Here is an 18,050-nt window from a genome sequence, read left to right on the forward strand (position 1 = left end):
ACTATTCCACAAAGTCCTGCCTGATTTAAGAATCCTCTGGTGTAAGATCCATACCATCAACAGAGATGACGCCACGGAAGAGGCCTCGTGCCTCTGCTCACTGGCGCTGGCTGCTGTGGCCCTGACTTCATTCCCCTCCTGAGCTTTCCTGTTTTCTCGAGGCCTCTGTTCTGTCAGACATGCCACATCTGGCAGCTTGTGTTTGGGCTCATTTTTCTTTTCATAATCCAAAGAATCACAGATTATGCCAAAGCCAGGCATCTGGCCACAGCCAAGATGAGTTCTGTGCAAGAATACAAAGATGACATCTGCTCTGGTGTGTACATTTTGGCTACTTTTTCTCGAAATTCCTGTCTAGGTACCATTGCCTTCCCGGGGTAACAGAGCCTCAGACCATCTGTTTCCATTGCAGCGGTCAGTTGGTCCTCAGCTTCCTGTCCCAGATGGACAGTGACTGTCATTCATGATGGAGGACAATCTTCAGGCAGCCAACTAAGGAAAAAAAAACTGTTTGTTTTTTTTCATATTAAGCAGTTTATTATTCTAATATTGACATCTTCATAAATATTCACAATTCCAATAAGGCTCCTTGAGAGCAGTGCCCGTATCTTAGAATTTTTATCATGAATTAACACCTGATATAGAACAGATGCTCATCAAATATTTTATTGCCTCTTTTTCTCTCATTTCCCACTGGCCAAGATTTCCCAAAATGCGAGATGTATACAGTTCAGAGATTTCTAGGGAAACAGACACAGCAGGATCATTTGAAAAGGGAAGGACCTTCCAATTCTTCTGATGATATGAAAGTATTAACTTTTGCATGCCACCCTTTAACACATGCTATCCTCCCTTTCTCAGATTCAGAAACCTCCAAAGGAATAGTTATTTATCTAAAATGAAATATGTCTATACCATTATATTATTTTACAGATAGCATCTATCTATGGCAATTTATATTGGTTTTCCATCTACAGTAGTAAGTTTTTTTTTGTTTTTTTTTTTTTAAAAGAGGTCTAGATCAAGGGAATTCAATTAATAGCCTGTAGCCTAGTTATGCCAAATTCATTTTCACATGGTTCATGCATCCTGAAAAGGGTAGCAAGTCTGCTGCACTTGCGTATTTCAATTATAAGTTGAATTAAATGCAGCAGCTGCAAGCGTGTTTTTTTTTTTTTGCTTCCAAAACGATGAGTCAGAGTTAATCTACAGTTATATTTTCCCCAAGCACAGCAGAAAATAGTAATGTGTGTATTGTCAGGAGACAAAAATAAATAGGCACCCTAACCCTTTTGTCCCCCGTTCTCGGCACTAAGCTCCATCAAGCGCACAGCACAGAGGGCAAACGCCGGCCAAGCGGGGAGTGTCTCCCACATCACTGCGGTTTGCTTCTGAAAATCTCTGACATCACCAGCCTGCCTTTTCTCTCTGCATTGCTAGTCCACCAAACATCTATTATCCTGGGCAAGAAAATGCCTAGGAAATCAACAGGTGGGGGCTGCAAGAACAATGCTCAAAGATAAAATGTGTTTCTTATTAGGGCTCTGGACACATTACCCCAAAATATGACTGGAAGGGACCAGAACATGCCACCCCAAAATATGTCTCTTTGGTTATTCTGAAAAACCATAAACACAGGAGTAGCTCTGAAAAGCTGTCCTTTTGTAAAAGAAATTTATACCTATAAAGTAAATCTGCATTAGGAAAAGGGTTCCTCCGAAACCACTTCTATTGCCCTAGAGATTACCTGCACAAGACAACCCTTACTCACCACACTCTTCCTCCCCTCCCCCTCCCCCAACAGTCCCTACTGCCCCAGAGGCACCAACCCCTAAAGCCTTTGTGCAGCTCAGGATGCTGCGTCAGCTTCAATCATCTCTCCCTTCCTCCAGTCTCGTATTTGCTGGGACTCCCATGCATGTGTTTGTAATTAAATGTGGCTTTTCTCCAGTTAATCTGTCTTAGGTCAACCTAATTGGTAGCTCAGCCAAAGAAGGAGGGTAGAGGAAAGCCATTTCCCTTCCCTGATGTTCTCCAGAGGAAAATTTCTGGAATCATCATTGTAGCTAATCTATCACAAAAGCCAATTTGAAGCTGCTGAAGCTCTGTGGTCATAAATGGGAAATGCTGGAAGTGGAAGAGACCCTCACCTTCCAGACCATCCTGCTTTAGGGACCAAAAGAAGAGTTCAGAAGGATGACTTCACTATTCCAAAGTTAAGGGACCACAGCTGAAGCAGTACTATAGCCAGCATCTCCTGCCCCCGCTGGGTCTCAGAAGCCACTCCCCATGTGGCTCCCTTTCTAACTTGTCACCGTTCTTATCACTGGATAAGACAATGAATTGGTGAATGGATCAACAAATTATGGTATATGTACACCATGGAAGACTATGCAGCCATAAAAAAGATGGAGACCTCAAATCTTTTATGTTTTCCTGGATGGAGCTGGAACATATTCTTCTTAGTAAAGTATCTCAAGAATGGAATAAAAAGTATCCAGTGTACTCAATACTACTATGAAATCAATATATAATCACCTACACATTCATCTGAATGGTAAAACTTAACTATAGTCAAGAAAGTAGAAGGGAAGAGAATAGAGAGGGGAGGGGAGACAAGGGAGGAGGGAGGTATACGGGGGGACCTCACCTAATGTGCATGATGCAATGGTACATTTCAAAACTATTAAGAAATGAGTATAATTGTGATGGATGTGTTACTTGGTTCAATGTAAGCATTTCACATTTATATGATTTAATAAAAAAATACAATGAATTGGATTATTATTCACAATGAGTTGGATTCTTTGCCAACTTCATAGCACATTCTACAACCTTTTATTTTTTCCAAGACAGAAACATATCCATCATTTAAGCTAGTGAAAAATAAAAATAAAACCCAAGCCCTCAATCCACTGAATACCTTCTTGAACAAGGGGTCCCCAGGGAAGTCTTAAACCTAAGTTCCTGGCCATGATGAGATGGGAGATCAGACACACCTGGTTCTGACCATCCACAGAGGCTGTGAGCAGAGCGAATTCATATCCACTGCTTTACCTCCTGATAAGAGACCACCAACCATGGCGTGGTCCTGACCATCTGGAGAGACTGTACAGAGTGAATTCATATCCACTGCTTTACCTCCTGATAAGAGACCACCAACCATGGCGTGGTCCTGACCATCTGGAGAGACTGTACAGAGTGAATTCATATCCACTGCTTTACCTCCTGATAAGAGAACACCAACCATGGCGTGGTTCTGACCATCTGGAGAGACTGTGTGCAGAGGGAATTCATATCCACTGCTTCACCTCCTGATAAGAGACCACTGACCATGGCATGTTCTGACCATCCACAGAGGCTGTGTACAGAGAGAATTCATATCCACTACTTCACCTTTTTTAAAAATTATTTTTTATTAAATCATAACTTTGTACATTGATGCATTTATGGGGTTCAGCGTACTGCTTCAATATACAATCTGAAATGCTTACATTGACTAAGTAACACATCCATCTCAATTATACTCATTTCTTAACAATGTTGATTCTTCTCAGCCATAAGCATGGTATGTTTTTCCATTTGTTAACATCTTCAGCTATTTCTTTTCTCAGAGTTTCATAGTTCTCTTTATAGAGATCTTTCACATCCTTTGTTAGGTAAATTCCCAGATATTTCATCTTCTTTGGCACTATTGTAAAAGGAATAGAGTCCTTGGCTGTTTTTTCCCCTTCACTATTGTTGGCATATATATAAAAGCTACTAACTTGTAGGTATTGATTTTGTACCCTGAGATGCTGCTGTATTCTTAATCACTTCTAAGAGTTTTGAAGTTGAGTCCTTGGGATTTTCCAGGTATAGGATCATGTCATCAGTGAAGAGTGAGAATTTGATCTCCTCTGACCCTATTTGGATACCCTTGATCCCCTTTCCCTTGCCTGATTGCAATGGCTAAGACTTCCATTACTATGTTGATTAGCACTGGAGACAGTGGGCATCCTTGCCTCATTCCTGATCTGAGTGGAAATGTTTTCAATTTTACACCATTCAATATGATATTGACTGTGGGTTTGTTGTAGATGGCCTCTATTAGTTTAAGAAATGTCCCTTCTATGACTATTTTCTTAAGAATTCTGATCATGAAAGGATACTGGATATTATCTAAGGCTTTTTCTGCATCAATTGAGAGAATCATATGGTCTTTGTTTTTCATTTATTGATGTGATGTGTTATATTCATATTTTTTTGCATATGTTGAACCAACCCTGTAACCCTGGAATAAAACCAACTTGATCATGGTGTATAATTTTTTTGATGTGTTGTTGAATTCTGTTTGCTAAGATCTTATTGAATATTTTTGCATCAATATTCATTAATGATATTGGTCTATAATTTTCTTTCTTTGTTGGATCCTTTCCTGGTTTGGGGATCAGGGTGATATTTGCTTCATAGAATGTGTTGGGAAGTATTCCTTCTTTTTCTATGCGTTGGAAAAGGTTGTATAATATAGTACTAGTTCCTCTTGAAAGGTTTGATAGAATTTGGATGTGAAGCCATCTGGTCCTGGACTTTTCTTTTTAGGGAGATTTTGTATTGTTGATGCTATTTCAGTGATTGAAATAGGTCTATTCAAGATTTCTAATTCTTTCTGGTTGAGTCTAGGAAGGTGGCGTGCTTCCAGGTGTTGGTCCATTTCCTTCAGATTTTCGTATTTCTGGGAATAGAGATTTTTTGTAGTAATCATTTTTGAATGATTTTTTTGAATTTCTGAAGTGTCTGTTGTTACTTCTCCTTAATCGTTTCTGATAGATGATATTAGAGATTTTACTTTTCTATTTCTGGTTAGGTTGGCCAAAGGTTTATCAATTTTGTTAATCTTTTCAAAACATCAATTTTTTGTTTTGTTGATCTTCTGAATGATTCTTTTGTTTTCAAATTCATTTAATTCTGCCTTAATTTTGGTTATTTCTTTTCTTCTGCTGGGTTTGGGGTTGCAATGCTTTTCCTTTTCCAGTTGCTTGAGATGATCCACTAAGTTGTTGGCTTCCTCTCTTTCTGTTTTCTTGATGAAAGCTTCCAATGCTATATATTTCCCCCTTAGGACTGCCTTTGCAGTATCCCACAGGTTTTGATAATTTGTGTCTTAATTACATTTTGTTCCAAAAATTTGGTGATTTCCTTCTTAATCTCGTCTTTGACCCAGCTATCATTCAGCCTAAGATTATTTCGCTTCCATAACTTTGAGTATGAAGATTCCCATTGCTGTTGAGTTCAACTTTTATTCAATGGTGGTCTGAGAAGATACAAGGAATAATTTCTACACTTTTAAATTTGCTGAGGTTAGACTTGTGTCCTAGGATATGATCTATTTTGGAGGATGACCCATGGGCTAATGAGAAGAATGTATATTCAGTTTTATTAGGGTGAAATGTTCTGTAGAGGTCTGTAAAGTCCATTTGTTCTAGGGTCAGGTTTAAGTCTAACATTTCTTTGTTCAGTTTCTTCTTGGAGGATCTATCCAAAACTGTCAATGGGGTGTTAAAATCTCTAACTATTATAGTGCAGGAAGATATCAAGTTATTCATATCCATTAGGGTCTGCTTTATGAATTGAGATGCATTCTGGTGGGGTGCATAAATGTTAATTATCGAAATCTCTTCATGTTGGGTATTTCCCTTGACAAATATGTAGTGACCTTCCTTATCTTTCTTTATCTTTGTTGGTTTAAATCCAATTGTATCTGCTACTAAAATTGCAACTCCTGCTTTTTTCTGGTTTCCTTTGCCTATATTATACAATTCCATCCCTTCACCCTGAGTCTATTTTTATCCTTTAAGGTAAGGTGAAACACAGCAGATATCTAGTTTGAGTTTATGTATCCAGTCAGCCAGCCTGTGCCTCTTTAGAGGACAATTTAAACCATTCAAATTGAGAGAATTGATAAGCCTGGTTGTATTTTGGGTGTCATGATTTTCAGATGTCCAGGGGACATTTAGTCCTTTCACCACTGTGGAAGTTGGGTTTTGTTCAAAAATTTCTGGGTGAGTTTACTTTGGAGGTAGAGCATTGTGCTGGTCATTGTGGAGGATGGGTCTGAGAATATCCTGGAGAGCTGGTTTAGGTATGGAAAATTTCTTCAATATGTGTATGTCATTAAAGTATTTGATTTCTCCATCACAAATTAAACTCAGTTTAGCTGGATAGAGGATCCTGGGCTGGAAGTTGTTTTGTTTTATGAGACTGAAGGTCAATGACCATCTTCTTCTGGCTTGAAATGTTTCAGCTGAGAGACTGGCAGTCATTCTGATTATTTCTCCCTTTGTAGGTGATGCTTTTCTTATTTCTGGCTGCTTGCAGAATTTTCTCCTTCATCTTAACTTTGGCAAAATTAATCACAATGTGTCTAGGAGATGCTTTATTTGGAGTGAGTCTTGCTGGGGTTCTAAACTGTCTGCTATCTGATGTTCTGTATCTCTTGCAATGCTTGGGAAATTCTCCTCCAAAATCTCTTGGAGTAGAGCATCTGTACCTTTAGGACCATCCTCCTCTCTGGGAATTTCTATAAGACAAATGTTTGATCTTTTGGAGTGATCCCACAGCTCTCTCAGGGAATGATCAGTTTTTGCTCTCCATTTGTCTCCCTCTTTGAGTGTTTGGGAATGTTCAAAAGAATTGTCTTCAGTTTCAGACATCCTTTCTTCTGTCTGGTCAACTCTTACTGAGGGATTCTACTGTATTTTGGAGCTCCTTAACTAACTTTTGTTTCCTTGCTGCTATCTCTTTTCTCATTATGTCCATATCTTTGGTGACTTGGGTTTTGAATTCATTAATTTCTTGAGACAACTTTAGAACTACTCTTTGGAATTCAATTTCTATCTTTTCTTCCATTCTATTTGTCTTATTTGGCATCCATATTCTGAATTCAATTTCTGACATTGCTGCCATTTGTCTATGCATGGCATCTTCAGTTGTATCTCCTGTGCTCTGCAGGGGGCAGAACTTAAGACCACCATGTGAGGGGGGGAAAGGGTGGACTGGGAGTTTGGACGTCTGGGGGAAAATATCTGTTCATATTTTATGCCTGGTGGGGTGGTGTAACTTTGTAAGTGGGGCCTCTCTGGAGAAAGAGACCTGGAGATTAGTGGCTCTCTCCGGTGAGGTAAAATGAGAGGTCTTTTGTTCTCTGCTCATTCACAGATAGCCTGTGGCAGCCCTCCTGCTTGGGGGAGGGGTCTCCCATTCTCTAGTCGATAGACTTTGTACCTGTAATTTGTTTTCTTGAATGCTCTTCCTTGGAGTTACAGCTTGGCGAACTTCTTTCTTGGCTCAGCTCCCCATCTTTGGCTTCATAGAGTCTAATTCCATCTGGTTTTCCTTCCGCTGCTCAGGAGCCTCTGCCAAGGGTTGCTACCAGTCGGCCATCTTCCCAGAATTCCCCTGCTTCACCTTTTGATGTCAGAGGCCCCAAAACTCCAGCCGTGGATCATGCTTGTGCTGCCATTATTTGGACATGTGACCATGGAGGGGCATGAAGCTCAAATGTGCATGGGCATGTTTCTCCTTTTGTAAGTACTTATGACTCTTCCTAGAGCACATTAAATATGTATACCTGCCACTCTCTCACCACAAATTCTCTCCCGCCACACTTCCCTTTTGGTAAACTGCTCTCATTGGTTCTTATTCTCAGTTTCTGCCTGAGGCTGTGCTTCCCCCTGGAAGACAGATGCTTGCAGGCTACCACCCTTTATGAAAACTTCTCTCCAGATTTATGACCCTCATCATTCATCAGCTGACATTAGGAAGGGGTCGGACTTAATGAACTCCTTATTTCAGGTGGGGAAACTATGAATGGAGAAGAGCTGGCCACCATGGTGTGTAATTGGGGCAATGTGCCACCACCCCCACAGCAGACCTAGTATGCAGCACATTTTGAATGTAAATCTCAAGATGTCCCTTTCCCACATGCCTCTAGTCTTTGACTCTCCATCTCCCTGGCTCTTCCTCGTCCCACATTGTTCTGAGATCCTGATCTCCTGATGCCTGTGGAAGCAGGATCTCCTGTCTAGAACTGCCTCCCAAGGGGACCCACCCCCTGCCCTTCCTCCCCCCCGTTGCTGCAGGGCTCAAACTGTCATTAAGATTTAGCACAATAGTAGCAAATGGACACTCTGTGAGTCTGCAGAATAGTGGCCACAGCCCGTGCTGAGAACACAATGCTCCAGTCAGGAAAGGGCCTGGAGGAAGAAATCTATTTTAGAAGAGGTTGGTTCACCTGGTTTCAAGATTTCATTGTTCCTTATTTTTCTTGAAAATTTAAGATTCCAAAGTGTTCCTAAAAGTAATTGATTTGTCCAGGAGTTTACTAGGAGAGTTCAATATATAGTTCTGTAAGAGGTTCTTGGGAAGGACACAGTCTTGCTGCTGAGCAGACACGGCAAACTTCACGTGAGGTTGGTCAGGCCCAGGGTGGGGGAAGCTGTTTCTCAGGGCTGCCCACTTATAATTCTTAGACCGTCTACTTCAGTACTGTTGATAATGATAAACTGTCTCCAGGCTATTTCTTTCCACCTTTTTATTTCAAAGGTTAGCATGCTTAGGTGACCCTCCTCTTACTAAAAATGGCTTATTCCAAATTCTACCTGTCATTTTAAGAGAGAACTAGTTGAGAAAAAGTAACTCTGAAATAACCCATATTTTCAAGTGCTGGTAAATCCTATTGATACCAATGAAGAAAAACGACCACAGTGAAAGCATTGCTAGAGGGTAGAAATTATGCAATTTCTACTTTGCGTACACCTTCCGTTTACAAGGTCTCTCAGCTGACTTCTTTCATGTGCATATGTGATAAATGGCATGAACACAGAGAGCCCAGATCAACAGATAGTCGCTCATCCTTTGGTAAGCAGACTGAACTTTCAACTACTGGCCTACAGTGTAGGAAAATTAAGGGCGTTCTCTTATATAAAGTACAAGTAAAAACTACAATATCAACTGAAGGGTAATCAGTACCCCTCTTATCTGAGGGTAAACTCCAAGATCCTCCTCCGGGGACACAGCCCAGTTCATGTCTTCCACTTGCAAATTTAAGGCCGTTTCCATCTTAACCAAGTACTTATCTTGCACTGTGGCCATCGTTTTCAGTGTGAGGCAAGGAAGGAAAACCAGCATGAACTTCTTTTTTCTTCTTCACAGCTGCACCGATAGGAGAGTTGTTCTCATGAGAGATCTTAGCGTCTCCAGCATGTGATACATTTTTTTTCCTCCCTTATTAACTCAAGAACTTTTACCTTTCCACTTAAAGGCAGTGCGGTGTCCCGGCTGCTCTTCAGCTTGTTCACGGGGCCGGCACCACCACTCCTGCATGTTTGGTAGTTGTTAAGCAATGTAAGGGTGACGGGACACAAGCAGCGACACCTACAGTCCACCCGACAACCCAGACAGGTACAGCGTAACTAATGGACTAGCGGGCAGGGAGCATCCCGTATGAGTATGCTGGATAAAGACGGATTCACTGCCTAACTGTGGCGGGGGGGTGGGGGTGGGGGGCTAGTACTATACTTTAAATCCGGACCTGTCTATGGAGACTCAAATACTCACTTAGCTTTAATGAAGTTGAGCTGAAAGAGAACAAAGCAGCATTTCCAAAGTTGACCAGGGCCTTGCTGTGGGTGGTGGGAAGGGCGCTGTGACTCTGAGCTCTTTCCAGTCCTGGGGGCTGGGGCAGAGGTGGAACTGAGCCAACTGAGTTCTTGGGTGTGTGCTGGAGCCCTGGTGACTAGGCTCCGCCAGGAGACCCTGGGAGGAGCATCTAAAGTCCTCTGGCTGGCTGGAGGTACGGGAGGGAGAACCAGCAGAGAACTTTTGGAAGGAACGGAAGGTGCAGTAGCCAGGAAAGCTGCTTCAGGACGGAGCAGTCTAAGCTGTGGAGCTCCAGTCTTCTCTAAGGGGACGCTTGGCAGAGTGGTTGCTATGGTCTACAGCCATGCTGTCTGTCAGGGTTTGAAGCTAAGTATCTCCATTTCTGCAAGTTACCTAACTTCTCTGTGACTCAGGTTCCTCAGATGTAAAGTGAAGCCAATAATAGCATTTGCCTCAGAGGGCTGTTACATATTAAATGATTTACTCTGTCAGTAAACACCATATAAATGTTACTGTTCTTGTTATTCCTAAGAGGTCAGGCAGTATGAAGATTCAAACAGACAAGAACTGGCCTGGATGCTATATCCAGAACTGAAATGTTTACCCACCAGACTGGAAAAGGTAACCAGAATGCAGCAGAAGCCACAAGGCTGGGGAGACAGTGCTGGCTTCCTTCCTTGAGCACACGGCATCCCTCTGCCCTGCCGCTTGGGCAGCTCTGTCACACAGGTGGAGGCTCCCTGCCCTTATGTTTGCTTAGCCTTTGTCAGCATTCTGGTGGCTTTTAATTAAGAAGCCAGCTGCAGGAGCTGCAGAGGTCCCAAGGAGCCAGATGGGAGACAGCGAGAGCCTGTGCTAGGGCAGCGGGCTGTCCTCGGTGTCCTCATTAGAGGAAGAGAGCCCCTGCCAGAAAAGGCCAGACAGTAACAATGAAGTTTATCCTAACTGTCAAAACTTTACCTTCCTCACATAAAATCTGACCTAATTTACAAAGCAGTGCCATTCTAGCGGATTCCCCCCAGGCAATAGTATAATTCACAGGGAAGGAATATTTGCTTATGAACATCTCCTCCCAGAAACTCCAAGCTGCAGAGAATTCCATGTTCACTCTGCTGATTCACCCTTCCACTTCCCCACTCCACTGTCCCTCCCTTCTTTGTCTACGGCCCATCACAGGTCCCCTGAGCTCCAGTGTCCAAAGGCAGACAAGTTTACAGTGTCAGAACAACAGATATTCCCTAGGCTATTTTTTTCTTTTTAACCATCAGAGAATTTTTACCTCTACCGGGAAAAAAGCTTCATTTCCAAACTAAATCCTGTTTGCTTGCACTGCCAAGACTGGAAATGGGCAAGAGGAAAGGAAGTACGTCCTGCTAACACGTGAGCAGAAAGCTACCTGGCCTGTTCATGAAGTCACAGTGGCCCAGGCCCGCGATGTTTATCCTCTTCATGAAAAGCACCATGCTTGTGAGGTTGGCTTCCTGCATTTCCGCTGGCTTGAGTGGCTTCATGTCTTTGGAGGCAAATTCTTCAGTGTACAGACAGAAAACTTTCCCTAAAAGAAATCAAGAAAAATGGTTTTAATATTTCTGTGTTGTCTCCGCAGTGAATTTACACTTTGTTTCTGTGTGCACGGTGCTACCTGAAGGGGAAGAGCCGAGGATCTGCCTGCGTGTCTCTGCTTGGCTTTGGCTGATGGGCTGCATGACAAGTGAGTCTGCTCTTATTCTGGGGTTGTACACCTTGAAATGGAAAGACAGCACTGTTAGCAGCAGGTAACGCGGGCCTCAGTGGGCTGGGCGGTTTGCAGTACAGGCAGTCCCGGTTTACAAACAAGGTAGGTTCTGTAGGGTTGTTCTTAAGTTGAATCTGTATGTAAGGTGAACAGGTACATTTGCCTATTACTTGTAATAGCCCCTATTCCTGAGTGCGACTTATACGTAAGTCAGATGTTTGTAACTCGGGAACTGCCTGCACTTTACTTCATGAAATGCTCTGCTATAGACTCATTTTCTTTGTGTTATTTATTATTGTTTCACTTGCCTTGAGATAGAAACTGTAAGCACTTTGAAAAACAGATATAAAGGTTGTCTACTTTCACTGTAGTTCCAATAACTATGGGAGAGCTGTGCCGCCTGCTGAAATTCTAGTGTCTGCTGCTTCTCTGGCAGGTGACAACAGATACTCACAGGCCATATGCAGAAAAAGATTCTCACCTGGCAATGCTGTGTTTTCCTTATAGTTTTATTCAAATCAACCATGATCTCAGTGGTGTTGCTCTTATAACTTAAACTGAGATTTCCTGGTTTTAACAGCTAACACAGAAACTGCATACAGGATTGACAGTGATTTTTCTTATGGGTGATTTACAGGGAGGGATGAGTGACAGCCCTGGGTTCCTGGGAGAGTAGACCAATTCAATCAAGTTCAACTCTAACTGGCTCTTCAGGGACCTCCCTAACTGTTGAGATTGTTCTGTCAGAGCAGGGTAAGATTGTTCAGGGGGCTTGTAGTCTCATGGAGGGAGACAATTATTCAAATCTAATAATGGCAAATGGATTAATATTTGGAAGATTCCTTTCAAATCTCAAATGCTATGATTTCTGAAGTCTTAGTATCTTTGAGAGTTTGAGATACCTTGTTTTCATTTTCTCTAATTTTCAATTTAAACATAATGATAAAAATAATATATTTTAAACAAATTCAGGCTTGGTGCCTGTAGCTCAGTGTCTAGGGCACTGGCCACATACACTGGAGCTGATGGGTTCGAACCCGGCCAGGGCCTGCCACACAACAATGACAACTACAATAACAAAATAGCCGGGCGTTGTGGCAGGTGCCTGTAGTCCCAGCTACTTGGGAGGCTGAGGCAAGAGAATCACTTAAGCCCAAGAGTTTGAGGTTGCTGTGAGCTGTGACACTACGGCACTCTACCGAGGGCGACATACTGAGACTCTGTCTCAAAAAAAAAGAAAAAAAAAATTCACGGTGAAAGTTATATGTCAATTAGAAGCGAAAATCTGCTAAAATTAAGGTCAATGTATATGAAGCCAATTTCTATTATGGTAAATCCCTTGGGGTAAATGCTATTACTTTGATAAAGGAACTACAGAAAATAATATAATATCCAATAGATGTACATAAGAAGAGATTAGGAGTCAAATGGTTTTGCTAGTACCTTAGGCTAAAGAAAAAAATACCACCAAAGAGAATCACCACCTTTAAACAAACTTTAGTTGTTGAGTCTTTCCTCAAAACTTTCTACTTTGGCACTGCAATCAATTTAATTCATTTCTAGACTCCCAACATGCTAATGATGAGTAACCCACTAACGCTTCTGTTACAGGCTGCAGTAATTCTTCTTTGCATACATGACCAAATTCAAAGAATCCCCAGATCATATGGTTGATCCTCACTTTCTAGTCGGTAAAATGGTAGGAACCTAAGAAACTGGGTTGACGATTATCAGCAGTCTATTAATCTACTCAGTAACAATTACCTTTCTTCTTTCTACGCCCACATCAATAACAAACTTGACTGAGTTGCTCCAGATCAAAGACTCTCCAGAGCTGGTAGTTAATGCCACTCTTCTTTGATAAACTTGGCATCTTTTTTCTGTCTCATCAATTGGCTTGAACAATGTACATTTCTCTTTTGGATACAAAGGAACAACCACCAGTTCTCCAAGATCTGGATTTAAGTTAGATCCTTCTTGGTAGACACTTTCGTAAGCTTTTTCAATATCCTTAAGTAAAAAACAACATCATCTGTGAGAATAAAGTGCAACACAAACAACTTCACTACTTTTAAAAAATGTCTAAATTAAATAAAATTTTAGGTGACAGTATCTAATGTATCCAGGGGAAGAAATGCCTGTGGTGTTGCCTGAGCGCAGCTTTAAATAAGGAAAGATGTAACTAAATGAGAAAATTTTCTTTGGGAAAGTTAAATATAATTTATAAACAATTTCACTGCTTTTAGCACAAAATGGTTTTCTTCCTGTGAAATGTACTATCTTTGCCTTTACGCATTTATCCTGCTATTTTTCTAGTTTGATACAATTTCTCATATCCATTAGTGGAGACAGGTAAACAAAAGTTATTCTCAGATTAATGACGATCCATCACTGCAGTTTAATGGTGGCAGAACAGAGGATTATGCATCATTAGATTTCCTATAAAAGTACAGGCACATATACACCGGATAATCAGGATCTCCACCTGGGTCATTCTAAAAATTATTTTGGCCCTTTAGCACTTTCAAGTAGCAAAAATGCTATAAAGTAGGCAGGAAATAGTTACTGCTATTTAAATTTTTGCATGATTTGGGCATTTAGAAATAATCTTTTAAAATGTCTTACTACCAAAGATATTAGGGAAAAACAAATTATTTTCCATAAAACTAAATATGAGTAATTGGTACAAAACACTCAAAAGGTAAGGCATTTTAGATAGTATTTTTCTATTTCTCAACTAGAAAAGTTTTTCACAACGTCACATAAATGTCAATTAATGTAATATTTGCCCTTTTTATTTTTATTTAAATGGAAGGAGCCCCACTTAATTTTATTAGATCCATTAGGCGCCTGTGGCTCAGTCTGTAAGGTGCCGGCCCCATATACCGAGGGTGGCGGGTTCAAACCCGGCCCCGGCCAAAATGCAAAAAAAAAAAAACCAGAAAATAGCCAGGCGTTGTGGCGGGCGCCTGTAATCCCAGCTGCTTGGGAGGCTGAGGCAAGAGAATCGCTTAAGCCCATGAGTTGGAGGTTACTGTGAGCTGTGTGAGGCCACGGCACTCTACCGAGGGCCATAAAGTGAGACTCTGTCTCTACAAAAAAAAAAAAAAAATCTAAATAAAAACAGGTGACTTCCCCTGATCATCATAGTTTTTAAGACTCAATTCCATCTTTCATGGCCCTGGCTCCTGTCTCCATCCTTTCAGTACCATTTGTACAAGGGGATTGAATTAAGTCAAGGGTTTTGCAGAACGGATTTGCCTGGAAAAAGAGAAAGGCATCCCAGGTCTCAGAACCAGGTGGGCTGTTTCCAAGTGCTTCCTACTCTGTGGGGAGGCTCCGTGGAACATGCCCACCAGGTTCCATAGCAGCAGCCGCACGCAGGTACATACGTTCCTTTGCTCACATTTCCCTTTTCTGCACATAGTCGGTTTACTTGGGGCAGATGTTTTACCAAACAGCATTAACTGCTGGTCATAATGAATGAAAATTTGCCAACTGGCATAATCAGAACAAAACTGTTCCTATCTTTTTATAATTTTGAACATCTCATTTTACCTCACATATCATGTGAGGATAACTTAGACATTAAAAGGAAAAGCACGAGAACTTGAGCTGTGCTCTCCTGAGCCCGGCTGCCGCACTCTCTTCCCACATGACTCCAGCTTGGGGGCTTCTCACAGGTGTCCCTTAACACACAACCCTGGGAAAGGAGAGTTGGTTGCAGTAGCCCACTCAAGAGCAGTTTCCTATTGAACTTTCAAATTGCACTGAAATATTTACTCTTACTCTCTTAGAATACTTTTGAAAAGTAATTTATTTTCTTCTAATTGCTGAAACTTTTAATTGTTGGTGGATTTGTTTTCAGTCTAACACTGTCCCAATTGAGCTATTCTGCCTTGTAGGTTGATTCTCATGCTGAATTTTGTTCCAAATCGGGGGCCAGGGAAAGAAAAAAATTAAGAAAAGCTTCTGAAGGAAAAAAAAGCACACCTGATAAAGGGCTTTGTGGCGATAATCTTCAGAATTTGGAGGAAAAAAACTTAAACCATGCATCTGGTGTTTCATGTTTTGTTCATTTCCTTGATTCTCATTCAATTTACACAGTTCGATTCCATAAATAGGGCCCTCCTCTGACCACCTACCCAACTGTGGAAAACAGCAGCCCCCACTGAAGGAAGACAGCCAGCAGCCAGCTGAAAGAAGACCCCTCCTACACAGAACATTTCCCAGGAAAACCTCCAACCTCATGACATTGTCTTTGTAATAGTTTATTATTGCACAAAAATTTGGCAAGGTATTATCATAAATCTCTATTTCATTTTTTGAAATAATGTCTTTTATAAGATATTATTATAAATCTCAATTTATTTCGTTTTTTGTTTTCAGGTTAAAAGATGCCTAAGTGATAAGGAAGGACACACTGTAAACACTCAGGGCTCTAAGTCTCAGTTAGGATGGGTGGGGGAGGGTCCCTGTGAATTACAGGCACTAAGTCATAGCAGGTGCTGCTAAGCAAGTGGTTACGGGACATGTGAGACGCCCAAAGTGAATGCCACTGTGAGTTCACCAAGACCCGAATGTTTGAGAGCACTTCTGTCATTCAGCAGTGTGTCTCTTACCAAGTGACAATTAGTGCAGCTCTATCAGACTGCTTGGGTTTGTTTCCATGTCATATTGAAGTTCTACGGTAGGTTTTAAAGTTTCATATAGAAATCAAAGAAGCTTCAAATAGCATGGGGAAAAATGATCAATAGATGTTAGCATGGATTTCAGAACAAGATAAATCTCTCCAAGACACAAATTCCAAAACCGTAAAAGAGGACTATCTTAACAATGGATCCTGATAAAAACTAAAAACGGAAAGGGCACCCATGTACTATGCACTGAACAAGCGGTGTGCATCTCGTTAGACTGTAGACGGGGAGTGGGGAGTAGGGTAAAAGGCAAACCAGATAACACCTGTGGAATCTGGGGCTGAATTGAGAGAAAAAAACTGACTCCCAGCTAAGGTCTGCTCAAGTTAGCACAATGCCAGGGGGTGGCTGGCTCCCCACCTCCATGGCCAGATCTGCTGCTGGGGCCCCGAACAAGGACGAGCTTCCGGAGAGAGGGCAATGGGGCCTGGGTCACAGCAGCAGCACTGGCAGCACCTACCATTCCTACCCCGGAGCTTTCCTGGCACCATCACTTTTAAGATTTTAAGACTCTGCAAGACTAATGGCTTCTTACTAGGCACTGTTTCCAGCCTGACTCCAGGGAGATTATACACCTTTCTAAGTCCTGCAAGGCTTGTGTCTACGATGGACCTCAACACAACTGCATCTTCTAAAGTCTGATAGTTCAAAAGTCACTATACCATTAATTATAGTTTATATTAAACTTATAAGAATAAACACTCCAAGACCACCCCACCCCATTTCTGTTAAATCCATTCTGGAATGTTTGCTTACTCTGACTTGAAAGATTACTACTTATTCCCCCCACCCCCACCCAGAGGAATAGGTCTTGTTTTTCATCCAGCAATTCTGACTTTCAAATATTTTAGATTTCTAATCTTGCCATTCTCCCTTTCCTTAGGTTTGTCTCAATTATACTGAGAATCTATAATTGTTTTCTTAAATCTTCTGTCTCCTTGATTATTTTATTACTTTCCTGAGGACTTTCTTGTATATCTTGACTCAAGAAGTATCAGGGGACAATAATACAATAACCACTGTAATGGGTAGAACATTTACTATTCAAGAGAATGTACCACAGCTACATAAAAAATGATAATAGGCTGTGGTTATATATTTCAGATCTTAAATTACCTTAAGTAATTTAGAAATTGATAGAATTTCAGTTGTAAAAACACTGTCTAAAGTTCCCAAAGCTAGGGGTATCATGATCCTTTATACTTTGAATATAAAGCAGAATACTTCTGAAAGCATCTCTAAAAGCAGGTAGATACTTACGAAGCGGCTCTGATAAAAATCTGAGATCCTTGTCTTGGTTCAGCTGATGGCTCAGCCTACATCAAACAATTTCTTTTTCCCTTTCTGTTTAATACATAGAACCACTATATATTTGGGTCATGGCCTAAATACCAGTGATTTTACTTTTTGAGTGGAGAGATGGGAAGGGAAAAAAGGCCAAGCAACTAATCCAAAAAGAAAAGTCTAATTCTGGAGATGCTGGAGGCTTTTTTTTTTTTTTTTTGTAGAGACAGAGTTTCACTTTATGGCCCTCAGTAGAGTGCCGTGGCCTCACACAGCTCACAGCAACCTCCAACTCCTGGGCTTAAGCGATTCTCCTGCCTCAGCCTCCCAAGTAGCTGGGACTACAGGCGCCCGCCACAACACCCGGCTATTTTTTTGTTGCAGTTCGGCCGGGGCCAGGTTTGAACCCGCCACCCTCGGTATATGGGGCCGGCACCTTACCGACTGAGCCACAGGTGCCGCCCGCTGGAGGCTTTTAGATTCGGTCAACAGAGTAGTGAAAAAAGAAATAGGGCTAGTGTGGCTGCAATGAAAAAAAACCCGGCAACCCCAAATGGCACTTTGGCTGTCTGAAAGCCATACGACAATGGAAATGAGGCTCATGTACATTTCCATTGATTCTTTTGAAGCAATACTTTTAAGGAATCTGAGTTAAATTTTTTCTCATTGTCTTTTAAGAAAAGGAGCCATAGTTT

At 41.4% G+C, this 18,050-nt stretch overlaps 1 protein-coding gene across 2 annotated transcripts in view; it reads right to left on the reverse strand.

Moving 5' to 3' along the window:
• Nucleotides 1-18,050, reverse strand: part of DHX32 (DEAH-box helicase 32 (putative)) — a 71,486-nt gene that overhangs the window by 16,529 nt on the left and 36,907 nt on the right. For both annotated transcript variants that reach the window (XM_053584213.1, XM_053584214.1), the window contains 3 exons: nucleotides 13,139-13,384; nucleotides 11,282-11,381; nucleotides 11,036-11,194 (listed from right to left, as the gene is read on the reverse strand). In XM_053584213.1, the coding sequence (XP_053440188.1) occupies nucleotides 11,036-11,194; nucleotides 11,282-11,381; nucleotides 13,139-13,384 (505 nt within the window). The remainder of the gene's footprint in view (nucleotides 1-11,035; nucleotides 11,195-11,281; nucleotides 11,382-13,138; nucleotides 13,385-18,050) is intronic.

The sequence above is a fragment of the Nycticebus coucang genome, chromosome 3 (assembly GCF_027406575.1).
Source record: "Nycticebus coucang isolate mNycCou1 chromosome 3, mNycCou1.pri, whole genome shotgun sequence".
NCBI lineage: Eukaryota > Metazoa > Chordata > Mammalia > Primates > Lorisidae > Nycticebus > Nycticebus coucang.